This window comes from Lepisma saccharinum, chromosome 8, assembly GCF_977018435.1.
Source record: "Lepisma saccharinum chromosome 8, izLepSacc3.1, whole genome shotgun sequence".
NCBI lineage: Eukaryota > Metazoa > Arthropoda > Insecta > Zygentoma > Lepismatidae > Lepisma > Lepisma saccharinum.
In genome coordinates, this window is record NC_139236.1 from 78,829,074 (window position 1) to 78,847,375 (window position 18,302).

Sequence of the window (18,302 nt, forward strand, 5' to 3'; positions counted from 1 at the left end):
TCTTAAAGTTTACCTCGATTTTCATTCATTTTCTCTCACATCGAATCGCACTGATGCTGGATCAGAGATTGCCAACTTATTAGGTAGCGTTGGTTTTAATTCTTGAACCTTGCATTGCGTACACCCAACAGCAAAAGAAATAAATGATAGGCGAATTGTCCATCACTATTTTCATTCATTGTGTTTTCCACAATATGATGAATTAATTCAAATGATAACGCCAATAAACAGAGGACAACATATGCTTCGAATCAACAGGATTCTATTTCTTAAAACTACAGAAGATGTAGAATGAAAAAGAATGAGAATAGCCGATGGGCAATTTGCCCACTATTGTCTCTGCCGTTAACTGTACAACAAAGTGAATCTCTCGATGGACAGTTTGTCTATCAGTATTTATGCGTGCTTGGTGACACGTTACGTGTTCAGTGCCTACGTTAGTTACGCATTGCCGTGATTACGCAAGTAACTGTAACGACATATTATTACTTTTGAGTTACTTGCTGGATAAATTCAGAACTTAACATGGACGTCCGGAATGGGTTCCACTGCCCCCTCCCCTGGAAAATGGATGCGAATCTAAAAGTATATGTATTTCACACATAGAATTTTATTTCCGTCAGACTCATTTATGTTTTATTAAAAGGGCGTTGTAGGAGCATAACTTCAAACTGACGAGGTGTATTTTCCAGTGGGCCACACTCGTATGGGGGACTTTGCCTCCTTTGTCCCTCTCCTGGAAAGAAATCCTGCGGGCGTCCATGGAACTGGATAATTTATTTGTGTTGTATTTGGGAAAATATGCACTGCAGAGAACAGGTGAGATATTTGTTACGTAGTAATGGTAACACGTTACTTTTGACAGTAACTAACGGTAACTGCAACACATTACCTTTTGGAGTAACTTACTCAACTATTAGGGAGAATTCACACCGAAGAAACACGCGGCACGCGACACGATTGTTTCACACCGAAGAGACAAGATGAACGCGGCAAGCGACACTGGTTTCTTTGCTCAGTTTGCATGATGGTACCGATATAATTGCATTAATCAGTTTATTAGTCACCCGAAAATAACGTAACAAGAGACATTGTTACATGTAAATTGCGTTGTAAAATTCTGCAAGTTATTAAAACTTGGAGAGACATGTTGTGCATGAAAAAATACTTGTAAATCTTTACAGTATTGAAGATTTTATGCATGAATTAACATGTACCTATGAAATTAAATATTGATAAATAAATTCTAGCATAATCATAAGAGTAATAATAGTTTGATTACGTGTGTAGGATTGTTAACAAATATAAACATATGGAAGACAAAGTGGTAACGTCGTCTCCTGGTAATTAAGTGTTCCCGGGTTCAATAATTGGGGAGGCACCGGGCAGATCCAGTTCCGGTTAGTCTATTTGTGCATAAAATGGACTTAAAAAACGAAAACTCAGAACTCAAATATGATATTGGGATTATGATAGTTGTCAACCAGTTTCAGCAGAACATTTCACAGCTCAGTATAGTTGATACGAGGGCACGGTATCGGGTCGCGGCCCGGCGGTTGAAAAACAATGCACTAGAGTACTTTACCATGTTGACTAATATACTTTGGACTAAAGTGCCTCCATAAGCTGACTTTTTCAAATAAAAGCAGTCAAGTAAATGGCCAAAACACGGCCTCTTTACACGATGTTGAAGGCAAATTACAGCCGATAGATAACTGCATCAAAAAACTTGATAAAGCGAAATGAACGTTGTGTTTAAATCTTAAAACATTGGACATATCGATACTTTATTATATCAACAAATTAGAGGTTCAAACATAATGCCGGTTGGGGGCTCTTCTAGAGTGTAAATACAGCTCGTTGGAATGAAGCATTCGATGCGCATGCGCGAACAACAAACTGAAGCAAGACGATGCACGGTATTGAGAAAAAGGCACAGTCCGAGCGGCACGTAAGCGACACGCGGTTCGAAAGGTTGCATTGATTACTGAGTGTTGGCTTCCAAGCGACACGTGTCTCGTGTTGCTTGTCGCGTGTTTCTTCAGTGTGAATTCTCCCTTAGGAGCTACGGTAGTCTAGTCAGTATGGCGTCTGACTACATCGTGAAACACCCGGGTTCGATTCCCGGCCTTGTCCCCTCATAAAGCGGCTCTGGAGCTCAACCAGCCTCAAATCAACGAGTACCTAAGAGTAAAGGCGGTCGGAGCGTTGTGCTGATCACATCGCCTTCAAAATGGCCGAGATCGAGAATGTGTGCGGACCTACCCCCACATCCCCTAAATGTGCGTTCATGGCAGTTCTCTATGCACGGAGGATTTTTTTTTTACTCAACACTTCCTAGGAGTGACCCTTTCTCAAGACATCCAACTGTCAACCTCGCTTCCACCACGTAGTACACCCTGGCCTGCGTTTTGCAGACTAGCTAGGCTCTGGCGTATGGACTCAGAGTCGCAGCCAATATAATCAGTCTTCTGTGAGGCTCGTGTTGTGTCGTCCATATGTGGGGTCAGAGCACAAGTGGCTTAACTCCACTTTTCGTGGAAAGGGATAATGAAATTACATGTATATAACTTAGAACCGTTAATTATCAACAATTCAGTGTTACAAGTAAGTACCGTATTTGTCGGCACACTTTTTTTCCTTCCATAGGTCTTAAAAACACGCGTCTTATACGCCGACACTCAGTTTTTGATTACCTTCCTCTCTGGAAATTTTCTCTGTTCTGAGACGATTTCTTTCTTGCTTCCTTGCTGTGTGAGAGCATTCCAGTTATAGTTCATATTCAAGTATGAGGACTCTGTTTCTCATTTGGAAGACGTTACGAGTGAGTCTTCATTTAGATCTGCTGGAGAATGCCTGGGTTTTGACGAAGAAGACTAAAATGTATTCTTTCCTAGTTATATTAATCAAGTTATTTGTTGAAAGTAGACCTACATGTTACTTTATATTTGAAATACTCTAAATTAATTATCATTCAGCGATAAAGCTTTTTCCTAAAAAAAATGTGTACAAAGAAGGGATTGAGTCTTGTGATCTCATATTTGCTCATGGAGGCAGTATGTGCTCCAATAGCAAAACATATTACTAAGTTATTTAAATGTGCTTTTTCCTCAAAACTGTCTTGAATGAAGTTGTGCTCTGAACCCCTCATATATGTTTGTGATTGTCCCTTTATCCATAACGTCTTACCACCATTCAGCGTCATCTTCGCGATTAACCAAAAGTTACAGAAGAGAGAAGTAAATTAATCAGTAGTAGGCCTCGTTAACTTCCGATTGTAAGACAGTGCGTCTCCAGGAAGCAGTCCATTAATCTTAACGACGGCAGAGTCGAGGAATTCCAGTTGTCTGCAAAAATCTTCCTAGCGTGACCAGTAGGACGGGACGTGGCAACACCGCATCAACCAGGTGAGCGTCCGGAGGTAGAGCATTTCGGTCAGAGCGTATCAAAGGGAAAGGCAATACACGCGGGAATCAAGTTGATGCCGACGTGGCGTGTCGAGCATTGTGTGTGATGTTCCGTACCTCACGGGGTTCGATCCCCGTGTCATGGAGCCGGACGATCTCAGGAACAATAACGTGGAGCCCTTGCAACTCGACGAGTACGTCGAGGACGACCCCTTGCCCGAGTTGACGATCTCCGCCACTCTGCCCCCTCTGGAGGACTCGATCATCGAGGCTTCCGTGTTGGACTGCGATACCTGGTCAGCGAGTGCTGGATCCGACAGCCTTCCCGATGACGAGGATGAGGTGGAGCTCATGCTGCATGCCAGCACGCCTACCTACTTGGACAGGATAGATCTGGAGGAGTATACGTCTGCAGGTGGGGTCGAAGCTGAGATAGGTGCTAGGCGAGTGACGTTTCAGGACATTACGAAACCCTATCTGGCGCGAATCAGCAGCCATCACAACTACCGGAAGTTCCTCGAACTCGTGCAAGGTAATCAGAATCACGTTTGTAAATACAACGGCCGACTGTGTGGCCGAGACCCAGTCAGATGGTCGGTGGTGGTTGGTTTGAGCATGTAGATCTGTTTACGTTCGTAGAATAGAGAGAACGTCGTCAGACTTGTTTGACGTAGCTATCAGACTCGTTTGTATCTCTTTTCAGCTTGCTAGAGACGATAAAAGTTAATGACATTCAAAATAGAAGCCACGTCCTGCCTTACGCAGGCTTTAGTTGCTTCATTAGCAATGTTTCGTTCCTTTCATCTTTCGTATGAAATGAGATTTCGAAGTCTCCTGGTTCGAGTCCCGATCTGGGCACGTATGTTATTAGCCTCGTCAATTGTATGTATTTACCACCCATGCTCATCGTCACGATTAGCCAAAAGTGGAAGAAAATCGTCCCTTCTGCAATCTTTGGCTTAGCGTGGCGATGAGTATGAGCGATAATATGATGAAATTGATGAAGGGACACTCGTAAACAGCCATTCCCAGTCTTGTATTCGAACCCGAGACCTTTGCCGTCGTTAAATAACAAAACTGAAATAAAGAGAGGCGAAGTGTATACAGTTGGCCTCAAAGATAATAGTAGGCAAAATGTCCATTCTTTTTTCTACATCCTGTGTTGTTTTAAGTAGGGCTGAGCCGATACTGATGCCGATGTATCGGTATCGGAAAGTATCGGCTGAAATTTATTTGCCGATACTTTTCCGGCATTTTTAAGGACTCCGTGAAAGACCAAAATGCCGTGCGATACTTTTGCGGAGTGTAATTATCATGGAAATTACGCAAAATTTGAGTTTTTTTCAAAACTTTTCACAAGTTTTGTGTCAAAATACTTAATTTTATAACATAACATGTAATTTAACATTCTAATGTAATTCTAAAATATTTTTAAGCAAAAATCTTGGAAAATGGATGTATTTAATTATTATTAGAGTGCAATACTTAATCACTAACATTAAAATATATTTTGAGCAACTTAATTATTACAGTTTTCAAGCATCGGTATCGGCTCAGCCCTAGTTTTAAGTAATGAATTATGTTGATGCGAAACAGATGTTGTCAGCTTGTTAGCGTTCTTATTTCAATTCATGATCATTAGTCTCTAAGTCCACTTTTATAGACAGATAGGCTAATCGGGACTGGACGTACAGTGTAAAGTGGGATTCGCCTGGCCTCAAACCCAGGACTGATTGGTCACAAAGCTGTGACGTTACCACCACGCCAGTGCTAAACCACCGAAAAATGGAATTGTATCTTCAATGTATGCAACCACGTTACACGCATACTTTACCATTTCGATAAACAAAATAACACTACCTGCTTCAAGTGTAACCGGGCACTTAAGTTTCGTTCCGACTGTACAGAGGTCTGTCCCGGTTTTCTCTTGAAATTAAAGAAAACATTCCCTAATTACAATGAAACCATGTTTATGTGAACATGTATACGTTTCATTTGTGCGATTTTTTATTAGTCAATGACGCTTCGTGGCGTTGTCGTGTAGTAACACTAGAGAAATGCAGCAAGTTCAATGTACTTTGTTCATTGTCTCTTCAGAATTGTGGTGTTTGCGGTTTTTCATTCAGTGAGGGAAGAAATGTATAAACGAATTTGTGAGAATTGTTGGTCGGTTTTACAGAGTGAATTTTTACCGTTTTTGAAAGCTCAAATCTTTCCTTGCGGATAAACTTTTGTCTCCTAACAGGCACGAAAATTGAAACCATATTCCACAAACTTAAGTGTCTATGGTGGTTTGGGAATAAACCGTAAGGCGAACTCGTATCATTGCAAGAACCGTAATTATTCAGACACCGTGAATGAATAATCCACAGGGCTGAAGTGTGTCAGCTTGACTTATCGTTATTACCGCTAATGGTCAGCTTAACAGACCGAATCAGCAATTATTACAAGTAAGATAGTGTACTTAAGTAAGTGCATCAATTAATGGATAATTATGGTGTTAACAGAACTTCCAGATTTAGCGTCTTGCTTGCAAGTGTTCTGCGGTCCACCCCTCTGCATTCTTGATGTGCTCCATTGTTCTGCCGTCTCTTTGATGCACATACACTAATCGGTTCTGGGCCTGGCGTTGTCTAATACCTGATTTTTTCATTGAGCGATGCGTTGGTAGCACATACTTCCATGCAGGATTGTTAAAAGTCCAGGAATTTTAAATACATTCAATTCCGGTCCAGGAGAGAAAATCAGCAAGCGTAAATGGGTTCTGGACCGTAAAGTATTTCAATTCGATCCAGGAACATATTTTCCGGCTCAATTTAAACACGGTCCGGGAACCTTTTTTCCCGGATCAATTTACCTATGGTCCAGGAACCTTTTTTTCCGGAACAATTTAAATAGGCCCAGGAAACTTTTTTCAATGAAACAATACGCAACTTGGACCGAATTTAAATTGTGTGAGAAAAAAGGTTCCGGTCCTCCAGCGGAACCCATTAGAATTTATTATGGCCTGCTTTCCTGATCTTTTAAAAAAGTAATTCATTACAGTTATTGAAAAAAATCGGTAAGCCCTTACTTATTACGTTACTCTCTAATTCTCCAGCTCATAGTTAATAGGCGAGATCTGTAAAATATGCGTGTCTGTGAAATTTCTCCTGAATATTTTAGACTCAAAGTTACCCGAGACCCGGATATTTCAGTATATGGATCTGGTCATACCTACATTCGTCCGAATAAAGTCGAAAATGTAAGATCTGGTTTTGTACGTTATCAACATATTGTTGTTTTGGCGATCCTGAAGAACTTGCGACATTTGAAAATGTATTTTGAAGGTTCCGCTCGGTGAGTGTTATGTCTGCAACACGAGCGACCCTGGTTCGATTCTCGGGGTGAAATATTCAGATGGGGAATTACAATTTTCCTGCAGGAAGCAGCTCTGAGGCTAAATGCGGACTGCGGTGATGACCACACATCACCTCCACTGATAGAGAGATTGTGATTGTTTGGGACCCTGCCTACACCCCTCCCCCCTTACTGGCCTTCAGGGCATTTTACCAGGGTAGCTTTTTATTATTATTATTCATTCATTAGTGACATTACCCAGATGCTGCTACCACAACCACGCGAACACGCAATTAACTCCGTATGAATGTTTTTCGATTGTCTGGAATTGTGCAAATTCAAATTAATTACACCCCTTCTTCCCACTCACCCACCCGCCCTCCCCAAGGAACTTGGCAAAACTCCCAACAGAATTTGTCTCAGTTATCTTAATTGTGGACCTTAGCAATGCTGAATCAGTTATCGGATATCAATCTCGTGATATACCCCCCCCCCGCTCCCCGTATACAAAGATTAAGACAATAGTATTACATTTGTACAGTCAACGGCAAACTGGGTGTAGTGTGAATGTTATTTCCTGGATATACGATGCATAGGAACTTCAGATGGAAAAGACACATTCTACAGTTTTTCATGGTGTGTCAGTCGTTTCATGTTCGCACTCTGCATACCCATAAAAATAGCTCGCGAGTTTGCTCATGCAACTCCAAGCAGTGGCAAAAAAAAAAAGAAGAAAAAAGTAGATAACTTCTTCTTCTACAGCCTTATCTGTTGTTACAATTACTAACACGTGTGCTTCTGCCGTTTGGGTCTTGCATTTTCCTTTGCTGAGAGTTCTAGGGAATGATTCCTTCTACTGCGATACAGGGTTGGACATGGAACATCGATAAGGCGGTGGAATTTCGTGAGTAAAAGCGCCCCCTCTCTCCCAATGAACGATAGGCAAGACTTAGCATGACTATACAATCTGCTAACAAAGCCTAATTAGAAATAGATGCAAATCGATTAGATAGTTCCTTTATATTATTAGCTGTTAACTCTGGACAAGCCCAAATGCCTAGCGATCCTTTTGAAAGAGAATGAGGCAGTAAGGATACTATTATTCTCATGAGCATTGGGAGGTGGGGTCGAGTCGGTCTGACGACCTCCCTTGGAAGTTGGCATCGTTCATTTCAAGTTACAAAGTTTATTGTTAATAACAAATTAAGTTAGTTTAGTGTTCAAACAGAAAAACCCAAGCAAAAATTGAGTTCAAAATACAGGAACCAAATTATTTAATCCAAAGAATACATTCAACATAGTGCTAGACTTGTGGGGGGGGAGGAGGAGATGGTATCCCCCCATGTAGCAGAATCTGCGCAAAGCATCCCCCTAGCTGTCTCATTGTCACAATGTCAGACCATAGCAGCATCCTCCCTGTTAACCCTAAAGCTTCACCAAACATCTCCCCTGGCACTGGTTCCACAATATTCGAAAATCCAAAAATTACTGTTTTTTTTTAGAAAGGTCAAACAATTTGATCGAGGCATCTAAAAGGTAATAACAAAGTAGAATAATTATGCATTTTAGTACACTAACTGTATGAAATGTAAGAAGATAATGTTAAATCAGTTGTGCTGGATATTCACTCATCTGGTGGTTGTAGTAGAAAAAGTCTTCCCAAGAATATATAATAATAATTAGTGTTTTTATTGGTTTATAAAAGTTATTATTGTATAATAATATTAAACCTGATGATAATTAGTATTTTTAATATTCAAGTTTTATTAATTGCCAAACCCCTTTACTAAAATTTCTGGCGTTGCTCATGATTACTCTCTCCTGCTCATTATGAAATAGGTACAGGCCTTGCGTCCGATCTTTCCTACGAGTTCGTGAAAAAATGTTCGTAGGAGTTAAATTTAAACTGCGAATTGTCAGTGTTATCAAGTTAATTACACATTATATTTTTCTCGGTTCTTTTTGTTAGTTGCAGTGTTTAAAACGCATCAAATATGATCAATTTTTTTAAAACTTTAGTTGATTTTTAACCTACAAAAAGGAACGACCTTGTGCTGCCATCTCTGAACGAAATATACAAGCTTGCTATTTTTAGAGCATAATTTCATTGTCAATCCAGAGTGGTTGACGTAGAACACGTCCCCTCTCAGTAAATTACCCACGTGAAGGAGGGGAAGGAAGTGACAATTCTCCTGCATCATGTGCTGCAAACGGTGCAAAGCTCTGTTGGCAGCGTTTGAATAAAAGGGAACGTATAAAATTATTAACGAGTAAAGGAACGTAGAAAATAAGAATTTCGGGAGCTTTCACAAGTGCCAAGCAATATTAGGCACCTAAAACGAATCTGCAGACATATATGCATGCAACCTTTCGTACACAAGCTGCATGTGTCGCTTGCATAATTTTAAACTTATTTATTGCATTGCGACAGGATGGACAGCAGGTGTGAACTCTTCTATATTAATTTAGAAGGATAGAAAAGAGAATTCTAAAAGAGTTATTGATTCTATTAATTAAATTAATTACCCTTCGTTAATGCTAAAATATCAAACTTTGAATTAACATTTTGGATTTGTTGTCATTCTTCACAGTACCAAAAGTTAGTACCTTTCATGGAAGTTAGGCTCGAGCCCATATTTGCATTGTTGTATTTAATTCAATGGTACACGAAATTCAAGTAATCACCTTTCATCCCCATCGTCACGATTGGCCAAAAGTGGCAGAAAGGCGACGTTAAATAAACCAAACCAAACAAATAACTGAAACAATCTTAATTATATTTGAAGTATTACTATTATTAGATAGGTTATACTGCATTTAAACATGTCGAGTGAAAAATTCTTGATTCCTAGCTGCGAGTTCTGAAGGCACAGCATTTGCGTCATGGTTGTTTTGTTAGCGGCTCCCACTCCTTCATGCGACTGACTCATCATGTATTGTGAAAAAAAACTTACCATGCGCGTTCTATCTCGCAGTGATAGAAAATAACTTTATTGGAGTGCATTCAGTCTGGTATTCGAAAAATTTGCAGGTGGGAAAAAGGTTGAGGGGAGGGGGGGGGTCCAGTGTTGTCTTGTGAGGCATCACGTTATTGTATTATGCATTAAACTGTCTGCCAAACTTAACCTTTCTGCAAATTCTCGGACTTACAAAGTAATACACTTTATAAGAAAGAGACTGATAAAGTTCTCCCTTTTATTGGAGGTAGGGCTTCACACATTATCGATCCAGCCTATAGAGGGATATGATCAGCACCAGTGGCGTACCCAAGGGGAGCAAATGGGGGTTACAGTCCTCCCGAAATTTTGAGAAAATATTTTTTTTTTTCGATTGAAAGCAGAAAGGAAGTCAGACAAAAACTAGGTGATTGCAAATGTTTTGAGAGGTTCAGAGAAAAATCAGTTTGGGAACAACATAGTATTTTGTGTTGTTCGTACTTTGAAATGAGGTTGCTATGCTGAAACCACAAAATATGTATATATATATATTATGAAGTTCGTTGCAAGTCCGGGGTTCGGAACCGCTGTTCAATGTGCTTCTGCCATGAAATCGAACCCAGGACTTTTTAAAAGCAATATACGTTTGTTTTTTCTTACTTCCTTGGGTTATTCATGATGATGAATATGATTAATAAATTGGTGGAATGGATGATGGGACAAACACAATGATATACTAATGCCTCACTCAGGGTTTCAAGCATGGAGCTCTAGTACCTTTGTATGGAGGCTAAATAATGATCATCAAACCCAAAGAAACGTTCATTTTTATTTTTTAGTGACTTCACATAATGATTTGTTATTGTACACTATTATTACATAATTGTACTTGCATGTTTTATTTACACTTTTCTTATCTTTCAATTGTAAATTACTGAAATTATTTTTAAAATAATTTTATAACAAGGGTATTGTGAGATTATAATTCCTTCCCAAGGATGCTTCCATAGCTGATAATTTGTGTTCATTCAGGACCTCAAGAGTTTCCGAGAATTCTTACATTATAGTGTAATGGTGGTTCTAAGGATAAGTAAGGGAGTTTCTCGTCGATGAATGGAATTTTTTTATTAAAAAATAATAATAAATTCTATGTGGTCCACAGGATTCAGACATAGGCGTGCGCAGACTCTCTGATTAGGGGGGGGGGACCCTTGATGAAAGTTCAGTCGGAAAGAAAAACCTCATTTTTTCTCACTGTTTTAGTTTCATTGCATTGAAGGGTGTGTGTATGTATGTGTGTGTGTATATGTATATATATATATATATATATATATATATGAATATGATCTAATGCATGAACATGGAGGCACCAAAACGAATAAATAAATTGTCTCTGACATGTGTTGTGCTCCTTTTCCTCCAGACAATTGTGTTCATGCATTTAAGACAAAACTCTTTAGGACCAAGAGTCGGATACGTACTTAGCAGTTATAACTTTTCTCTCTCTGGTAATTTACAATGCATTACAGAAAACAATAAAATTGCGATCGAAGCGAGCAAGAACATTTTTAGATCCAAATTTTACAAACTGAAAACAGTATTGATTTAATATGACACAAAAGAAATTCACGGGCTGCCATAGCATTCTTTTACAATTTCTTCATTTCGGCGCCGAGGGCCAACTCCCGCCGTCCCCTAGCTACGGCTCTGAACTGACAAGACTGTGTAAGAAAGCAGAAATTGCGATCGAAGCGAGCACAAAAATTTTACGAAATTTATTTTTATTTGTACAAAATTTGATATCGAGGGGGCAATTGCCCCTATGTGCTCCCTGCAGGTACTCTTGGCTGCCTGAAATAGATAATGCAAGAAAGTCGTGGAAACAAATCCCATCTTGGGTATATTTTTGTCTTGCTACTCTTAGATTCTACTAGTCTTGCTTTCTTTTACCTCAGTGTTTGCCCCCCTAGAGATTTCAAGAGATTTCCGTCCAAGGTTGGGGAGGGGCAATAATAGTATAATATAGTTTAAACACTAAATTTCTAGGTGAAAGCATAATAATGTAAGAACATAAACGTCTGGAAGGGGGGGAGACAAGGATAGCCACGCCTACCCCTTAGAAATCAAATGTCAACCTAAAAGTATATATTTCACATGTATAATTAGATTTCAGTCATAGTAATTTACATTAATGTGATAATTTCAAATTCAAGTGGTGTATTTTGAGGGGCAACACTATTATCGGGGTAATATGCACCATGGAAAAATACCTTGCTTGTCCCTCCGTGAAAAGTTGCCCTTGCGCACGCCTATGGATTCAGATCAGATGGAGGAATTGTTTTTGGTTAGGATAGAGAAGATCTTTAATTTTCATAGATAATCCTGAAATATGTCATGTTACAACTGTTATATTCCACTGATGTTGCAGATTCCTTAATTGTTGATGCAGCAATTTAAAGCATGTGTGCTCTAATTATTTTGAGTGCTGAAGTTTATTGGTATGAAGGATCCAAGAATAGATAAGCATGGATTATTCTTAATGCTGGGAATACTTTCTGCTTTCTAACACAAATATAATAATAGCAACTAACAAGTGTGTTAAAATGCAGTGTTACATGTATGTTTTCCTTTAAATCCAATGTAAATAATATTCTTATAAATGCAGTGGCTTAATAACGATTTTACTCATTGCCAAAGTTCTCACGTTCGAGCCTCAGCCTGGGCGTGGGCATTCTTTTTGAGTATCCTTTCATCAATTTCATCTAATCATCATGATTAGCCTGGTAGAAAAGCAATTGGAACATAACCCCTCCTCCACCCCCGTTAAATTGTGATTGTACTTGCACCTTAATTGTGAAATGAAATGATTTTGTGGATGTTGTAAATATCAGAAGTAGAAACAAAGAACAATTAATTAACCGTACCTCAGAACTCTGTCGGGGGGGGGGGGTGTACGTACGGTACATTTTCAGCTATATATCAATAAGCTTGAACAATGTGAAAAGTCACTTAAATTTAAATGACAAGGGTTTGATAAAGGTGCTTTCCTGCCTTAAGTGCATTAATGTTAATGTGCTTTCATGAAACAGCTGTGTTGATTCGATGTGAATTTTTTTTAAATGTTTAGTGTTAGTGTTCTTAGTCACAGGAACATTTCACTTACAAAATAAACTCTTATTATACAAATGACTTAATGCAATATACTCACTGTTACCACATAACTAGTGTGTTGAGTTGTTGTTTTTAGTCCATTTTATCCACAGATAGGCTAATTGAGATTGAACCTACAGTTTAAAGTGGGATCCGAACCATTATGGACCTCAACCAGATATCAAAGCTGGAACCTAGATCCCTAAAAACAAAATGTTAGGAAATAATGCAAAATAGACACATTTTGAGATAAAAAATAATGAATTTTTTAGTCCAAAATTCTCAGTTATAATCAAAACAGCACTGTGTATGTTATGTTTCCAAGCATACATCTGTGAGAAGTCAATTTTTCTTATACAGTAGAACGTCACTTATATGCATTACTTGGGACCGAAGGTTATGTGGATAACTATTTTTGCGGACAATCAAACATGTGTTTATTTAACAAAGAAAGGCACGTACATTACAGGTTTATTTTATACATACAGTACACAGTACAAGAGAACAAAAGACATGAGAAAACACTCTTAATATACGTACAGTACGTGCCTAAATTACGGTACTGTACCTGTACTGTGTTATTTATGTGCTTTTTTGTGTGTGCGAATAACTGACGTTGCAGGTGCGGATAAACAACGTTCTACTGTATTTCCCTCTGGAAGACATGTTTTCTTAATGGTAGAGCACCTTAATATTTATTTTCTTTCAAAATTCCTCCCACATGTTGGACATAAGACTCAATGTGGAACATGTCCAGGAAAAGGGTACATGTGGTAACGGTAACCCTAAGTATGCTCCCCGACTGCTGAGGCCTGTTAAACAACAGGGAGTCTGCAAGGCCCCAGTTATTACGCCACTGCTTACATTTTTCTAAACCATATTTCTGTAAATAATGAAAGCTTGTTCTGTCGTCTGTGGGCCTGTTAGGGTGCATGACTGCATGCAGGCATTTACTTTTCCTTTGCACTGGTGTGGGCTTGTCTTGGTCTTTAATTCTTTTTCTTCTTTTCTTCCAGTTGATGTAAGCATGGATTCGCTTTCAGGTAAGTATTCTTGCCAGAACAATATAATTGTGCATGTTTAAAGAATAACAATAATAGACAAACATAATTATTTGCTGCGGAATGCAGCTTCGCTGCAGCTATTGATACCAAAGCAACTCTCAACTTTGAATAAACATTATCACATGTTGTATTCTCTGCTCGTAAGCAGTCTGGGTTCCATTCATGTCTTCCTCAATATTCTTGTAACATTTTCTTCTCACTGTGTCCTTGTTTCCCCTCCATGTAGCCCTCTATGAGGCTCTGGCATTTGGACTCACAACCAGTATAATTCTGTGTGGGGTTTGTGTTGTGTTGTGTTCGTGTATGTTCGTGAATGTCCTTTCACCAATTTTGTCATATCACCTTTCATCCTCATCTTTGCGATTAGTTAAAAGTGGTAGAAAAGTGAAGTAAAATAAAGCAAATCAATCAGTCGGCTATTCTCAATATTTCTTCCTTCTCTCTCGAGGCAGAGAGACATCTCTCTCCTTTCCTTCTGTCTATCACTTGTTCAGTTGGCACCCTATTGACCCACTTCATACTTTCCATTCTCATCAAACCCACATATTGAATGCTACTTCTATCGCTTTCTTTTTTGGACATCTTTCCAGTCCATACAACAGTATGCGCCACACAAAGCACTTCTTAAGAACTTGCTTAATTTCACAGCCATTATAGAGCATAAAATATTCCTCTTTCTGGAAAATGCTAATTTTACTTTTATGTCCTCGCATTTCCAATTATGCATTAAATTACTTCCCAAATATTGAAATCTTTACTTGATCTATCCATTTATCACAACTACTTCATCTCATTTTCTGCACCTTTGTTTTCCTTGCATTTACTTTCATTTTGTACTATTGTTCTGTTCATCCAGAGTTTCCTATTTGTGCAGTTCTTTTTCGTTCTTAGCTAACATTAAGGTATCATCATAACCCTTACACTCGATATCCTTTTTTTCCCCAAACTATTTTTTTCTCTTCTATCTCACACTGATCAGTGATATCTTCCAAATATCGAATAAACTGGGTGACAGCAAATGCACCCCAGAACATATCTAGTTTATGGTGCCCAACAATATATAATTGACATTTGCACCTAAACTCTGACATTCATTGACAAAAGATTACTAGAATACAGGTTCATCTCAACTCTTGTGTGTTAACACGGGCTGCACATAAACAATAATAATTGTCAAGTACAACTTCAAATATGTGATCCAAGTGTTAAGAGGCAGGCTCCCAAGGTGTAGCTGTAGTGCAGCTACAGCAGCAATTTTTGTAATGTAGTGCTGTTACAGATACAGCCTGCTTCTGACCACTGAAACATATTTGAATGTGAATAGAAGTAAATAATGTGAATGCTTTGACAAAATAGAAACTGTTACTACCATGGCTTCATGTATTATTTTTCCTTGTTCTTTCAGCTGAAGAAGCGCAAATAGATGCTTCGCCTGACTCTGGAATCAATGAGCTACAGCATTTAAGTGCAGAGGAGCAGGAGAGGCAACGGGAGGAATGGCGAAATGAACTTATTAAGGTTAGTAATTTTATTTTTAGTAATGTGTGTCGCGTTACAAATAAAAAAAGTCATGGTAACACTTGAGTTTAGGGTAAAAAATTTTCGATAATTGCTGCTGCTGGAGGGGTATTTACAGCATATGTAAATACGTAAATACGTACAATAAAATTGATGAAGGCCATACCAAAAGAATCATTAATCCTTAGATGCCCAACCAGGGGCGCCGACTTGTCAGAATTATTGGAGGGGCTCTGATCACTGAAATAAATTAATGAATGACTCACTCCCTCCCTTTTTTAAGTTTTGGCCTCAGTGTTCTGAATCTCGTAAAATCCAACGAATTCCTCAAAAGTATCAATTTTCATTCACAGTTCGAATGCAGAATGTCAATTGTTCACGGGTGGATATGTCACAAGTTTCGTCAACCATAATAACAGAATATTCCCGACTTTTAATATCTGCTACCACGGAGCGCAAAACAGATCTCCCTAATATATCAATGATCTCGTTCTGAATGTCATATGAGAGCCATTTGTAGCCCGAACTCCCATCCACTCCCCTAGTTCATGCACATCATCTTTTGAAACTCTTTTTAGTAAAAATGTTAACAATACTCGTAAGTATATACTTAGTATATAGTAATAAGTCATGTTTTGCTGTCTCTGGTCATAGCCCCCCAAAGTTGATGGTCTAGAACATTTCAAATGTGTATTTAAAGTTAAGTTCATGTGGCACAATTCAGAGTAAACTTTACAAGAGAAGCAAAATAATACATTAGATCCTCTTAAGCAAAATTATTTGGGGGCTCTGCCCCCACATCATTAACATTGGGGGGGGGACCCTCGAGCCCTCCCCAAGCCCAATGGAGTCGGTGCCTATGTGCCCAACTTGTTTTTGTAGTATTTATACCAACGCCCAGCATGTTTTCAGTGGGAAATTTGAAATTCCGTACTGTTTTAGATAAAATTTAATATCTCAGAAACTACAAATAATTACAAATCATACTTTATTTTATTCAGTACAGATTAGACTACAAGCATATGGTTATAAAAACCAATTTTGCTTTATCAAGTAGAAGAAGAAATTTAAAGCTTTTAAAGTGCATTAACACAACACAAAGGTGCGTTATCTAATCTAGGACACTCCCCCCAAATATAGCAACAATCAAATAGCTATTCAGTGATAACTAATGACCCACTCTAAGGCTCGTGTAGTAATAAAAACATGTATCTCCAAACATTATATGAGCCATAGTCGGTTCTAAAAGTCACACACCACACAGAAACACTGCTTAGTTCAAGAATGTATGAGGGTGAATCAAATATGAACGAGCCTTGTGCGGAAAAACAAAATTTATTGAAGGAAACAGACACATTGCCACATCCTATTTTTCTACATAGTCTCCGCCCTTAGTGATACATTTTTCCCAACGTTGTTGTAGGTTCTTGATGCCGTTCTCGTAGAATGAAGCTGCGCGGGTAGCCAACCAGTTGCGCACAAAGGTTTCCACCTGATCGTTGGTCGCAAATCGCTCACCCCCAAGTGCTTCTTTGAGGGGTCCGAACAGGTGAAAATCACATGGTGAAAGGTCTGGGCTGTACGGTGGATGCGGAAGCGGTTCCCAGTGCATTTCCACCAGTTTCTGCTGCGTAACACCTGCTGTATGGGGTCTGGCGTTGTCGTGGAGGAACAAGACCTGGCGGATGGGACAGCCTCGTCGTTTGCGTCCATACTGCATCTTAACTTGATCCAGGAGGCCGCAGTAGTAGGGTGCGTTGATGGTCCGATGTTCGTGTAAGAAATCCACCAGTAGGATCCCCCTCCAGTCCCAAAACACCGTGGCCAACACCTTCCCCGCAGACAACCGAACTTTGGCCTTCACGGGGTTTCCTTCGCCTTTCCTCCTCCACTCCATGCTGGCACGCTTCGATGCTGGGGTGTAATGATGCACCCATGTCTCGTCACAGGTAACAATGCAAGTCAAAAACGCTTCCCCTTCCACGTCAAAACGAGTGTGAAGCTGGCGAGCAATGCGAACTCGGTCATCTTTTTGAGCAACATTCAGCAGCTTGGGAACTCACCGAGCTGTGATTTTGCGGAAGCCCAAGTGCTTTGTGATGATTGCTTGGACACTTCCATAGCTCACACCAAGTTCTGCTGCAATTTGCTTCACAGTGACTCGGCGATCCTGTTCGACAAGCTCCCGAACACGAGCCATGTTGTCATTCGTCACACTGGTGCGAGGACGACGGGGGTGCACTTCATTTGCAACACGTTCACGGCCTTACTGGAATTCCTTACACCACACCTTCACTCTTGCCCGCGAGAGGGTACCATTCCCAAACTGGGCCTGCAGTCTCCGGTAAATTTCGGTCGGTTTGACGTTTTCCTGGGTGAGGAACTTGATGATTATGCGTTGTGCAACAGACACTGGCACACTCTGCTCACTCATCGTGAGAGCTACTAAACGAAGCATGCAACACGCCGGCTGTTCTGGTTCCTGACTCACGACAGCCCCACCTACCGGCCGCACATGCCCAATCACTCCCTGCTATCCATTCAGACACTTAGCCAATCAAGGCTCGTTCATATTTGATTCACCCTCGTACAAGCTGGGCATTTAAAGTTAAAGGTGTTTGCCTGAACCAAGCTCTGAGCAGAGTAAGGGTCTGTTTGGTGCATTGGTTCTCAGTTTGCTCAGTTCTTTCTCTGACCCCTCAGCTGAGCGACGAGTGGTAACAAGCCCCCAAAACAACAAATTCTTCCCAAATGCCATTGGTTACAACTCCTGCTCTGCTCAGCAATAAGAAAGCCACTCTGGCAGACACTCATGTGACCTTGAAACAAAAATTTATATTTTCATATAAAGATATTTTTTTATGGAAACTATGCTCCTTTAGCTTCAA

General features: G+C 39.7%; 1 protein-coding gene across 8 annotated transcripts in view; it reads left to right on the forward strand.

The window, feature by feature from the left end:
• LOC145991177 (tumor protein D54) overlaps positions 1 to 18,302 on the forward strand; it is a 98,968-nt gene that overhangs the window by 29,497 nt on the left and 51,169 nt on the right. For 2 of the 8 annotated variants that reach the window (XM_083127031.1, XM_083127030.1), the window contains exons 2-3: positions 13,849 to 13,875; positions 15,302 to 15,414. In XM_083127031.1, coding sequence (XP_082983157.1) covers positions 13,849 to 13,875; positions 15,302 to 15,414 — 140 coding nt within the window. Of the gene's footprint in view, positions 1 to 3,435; positions 3,940 to 13,848; positions 13,876 to 15,301; positions 15,415 to 18,302 lie in introns of those variants that run through there. The other 6 variants (XM_083127026.1, XM_083127028.1, XM_083127025.1 and 3 more) reach the window with 5 other exon arrangements.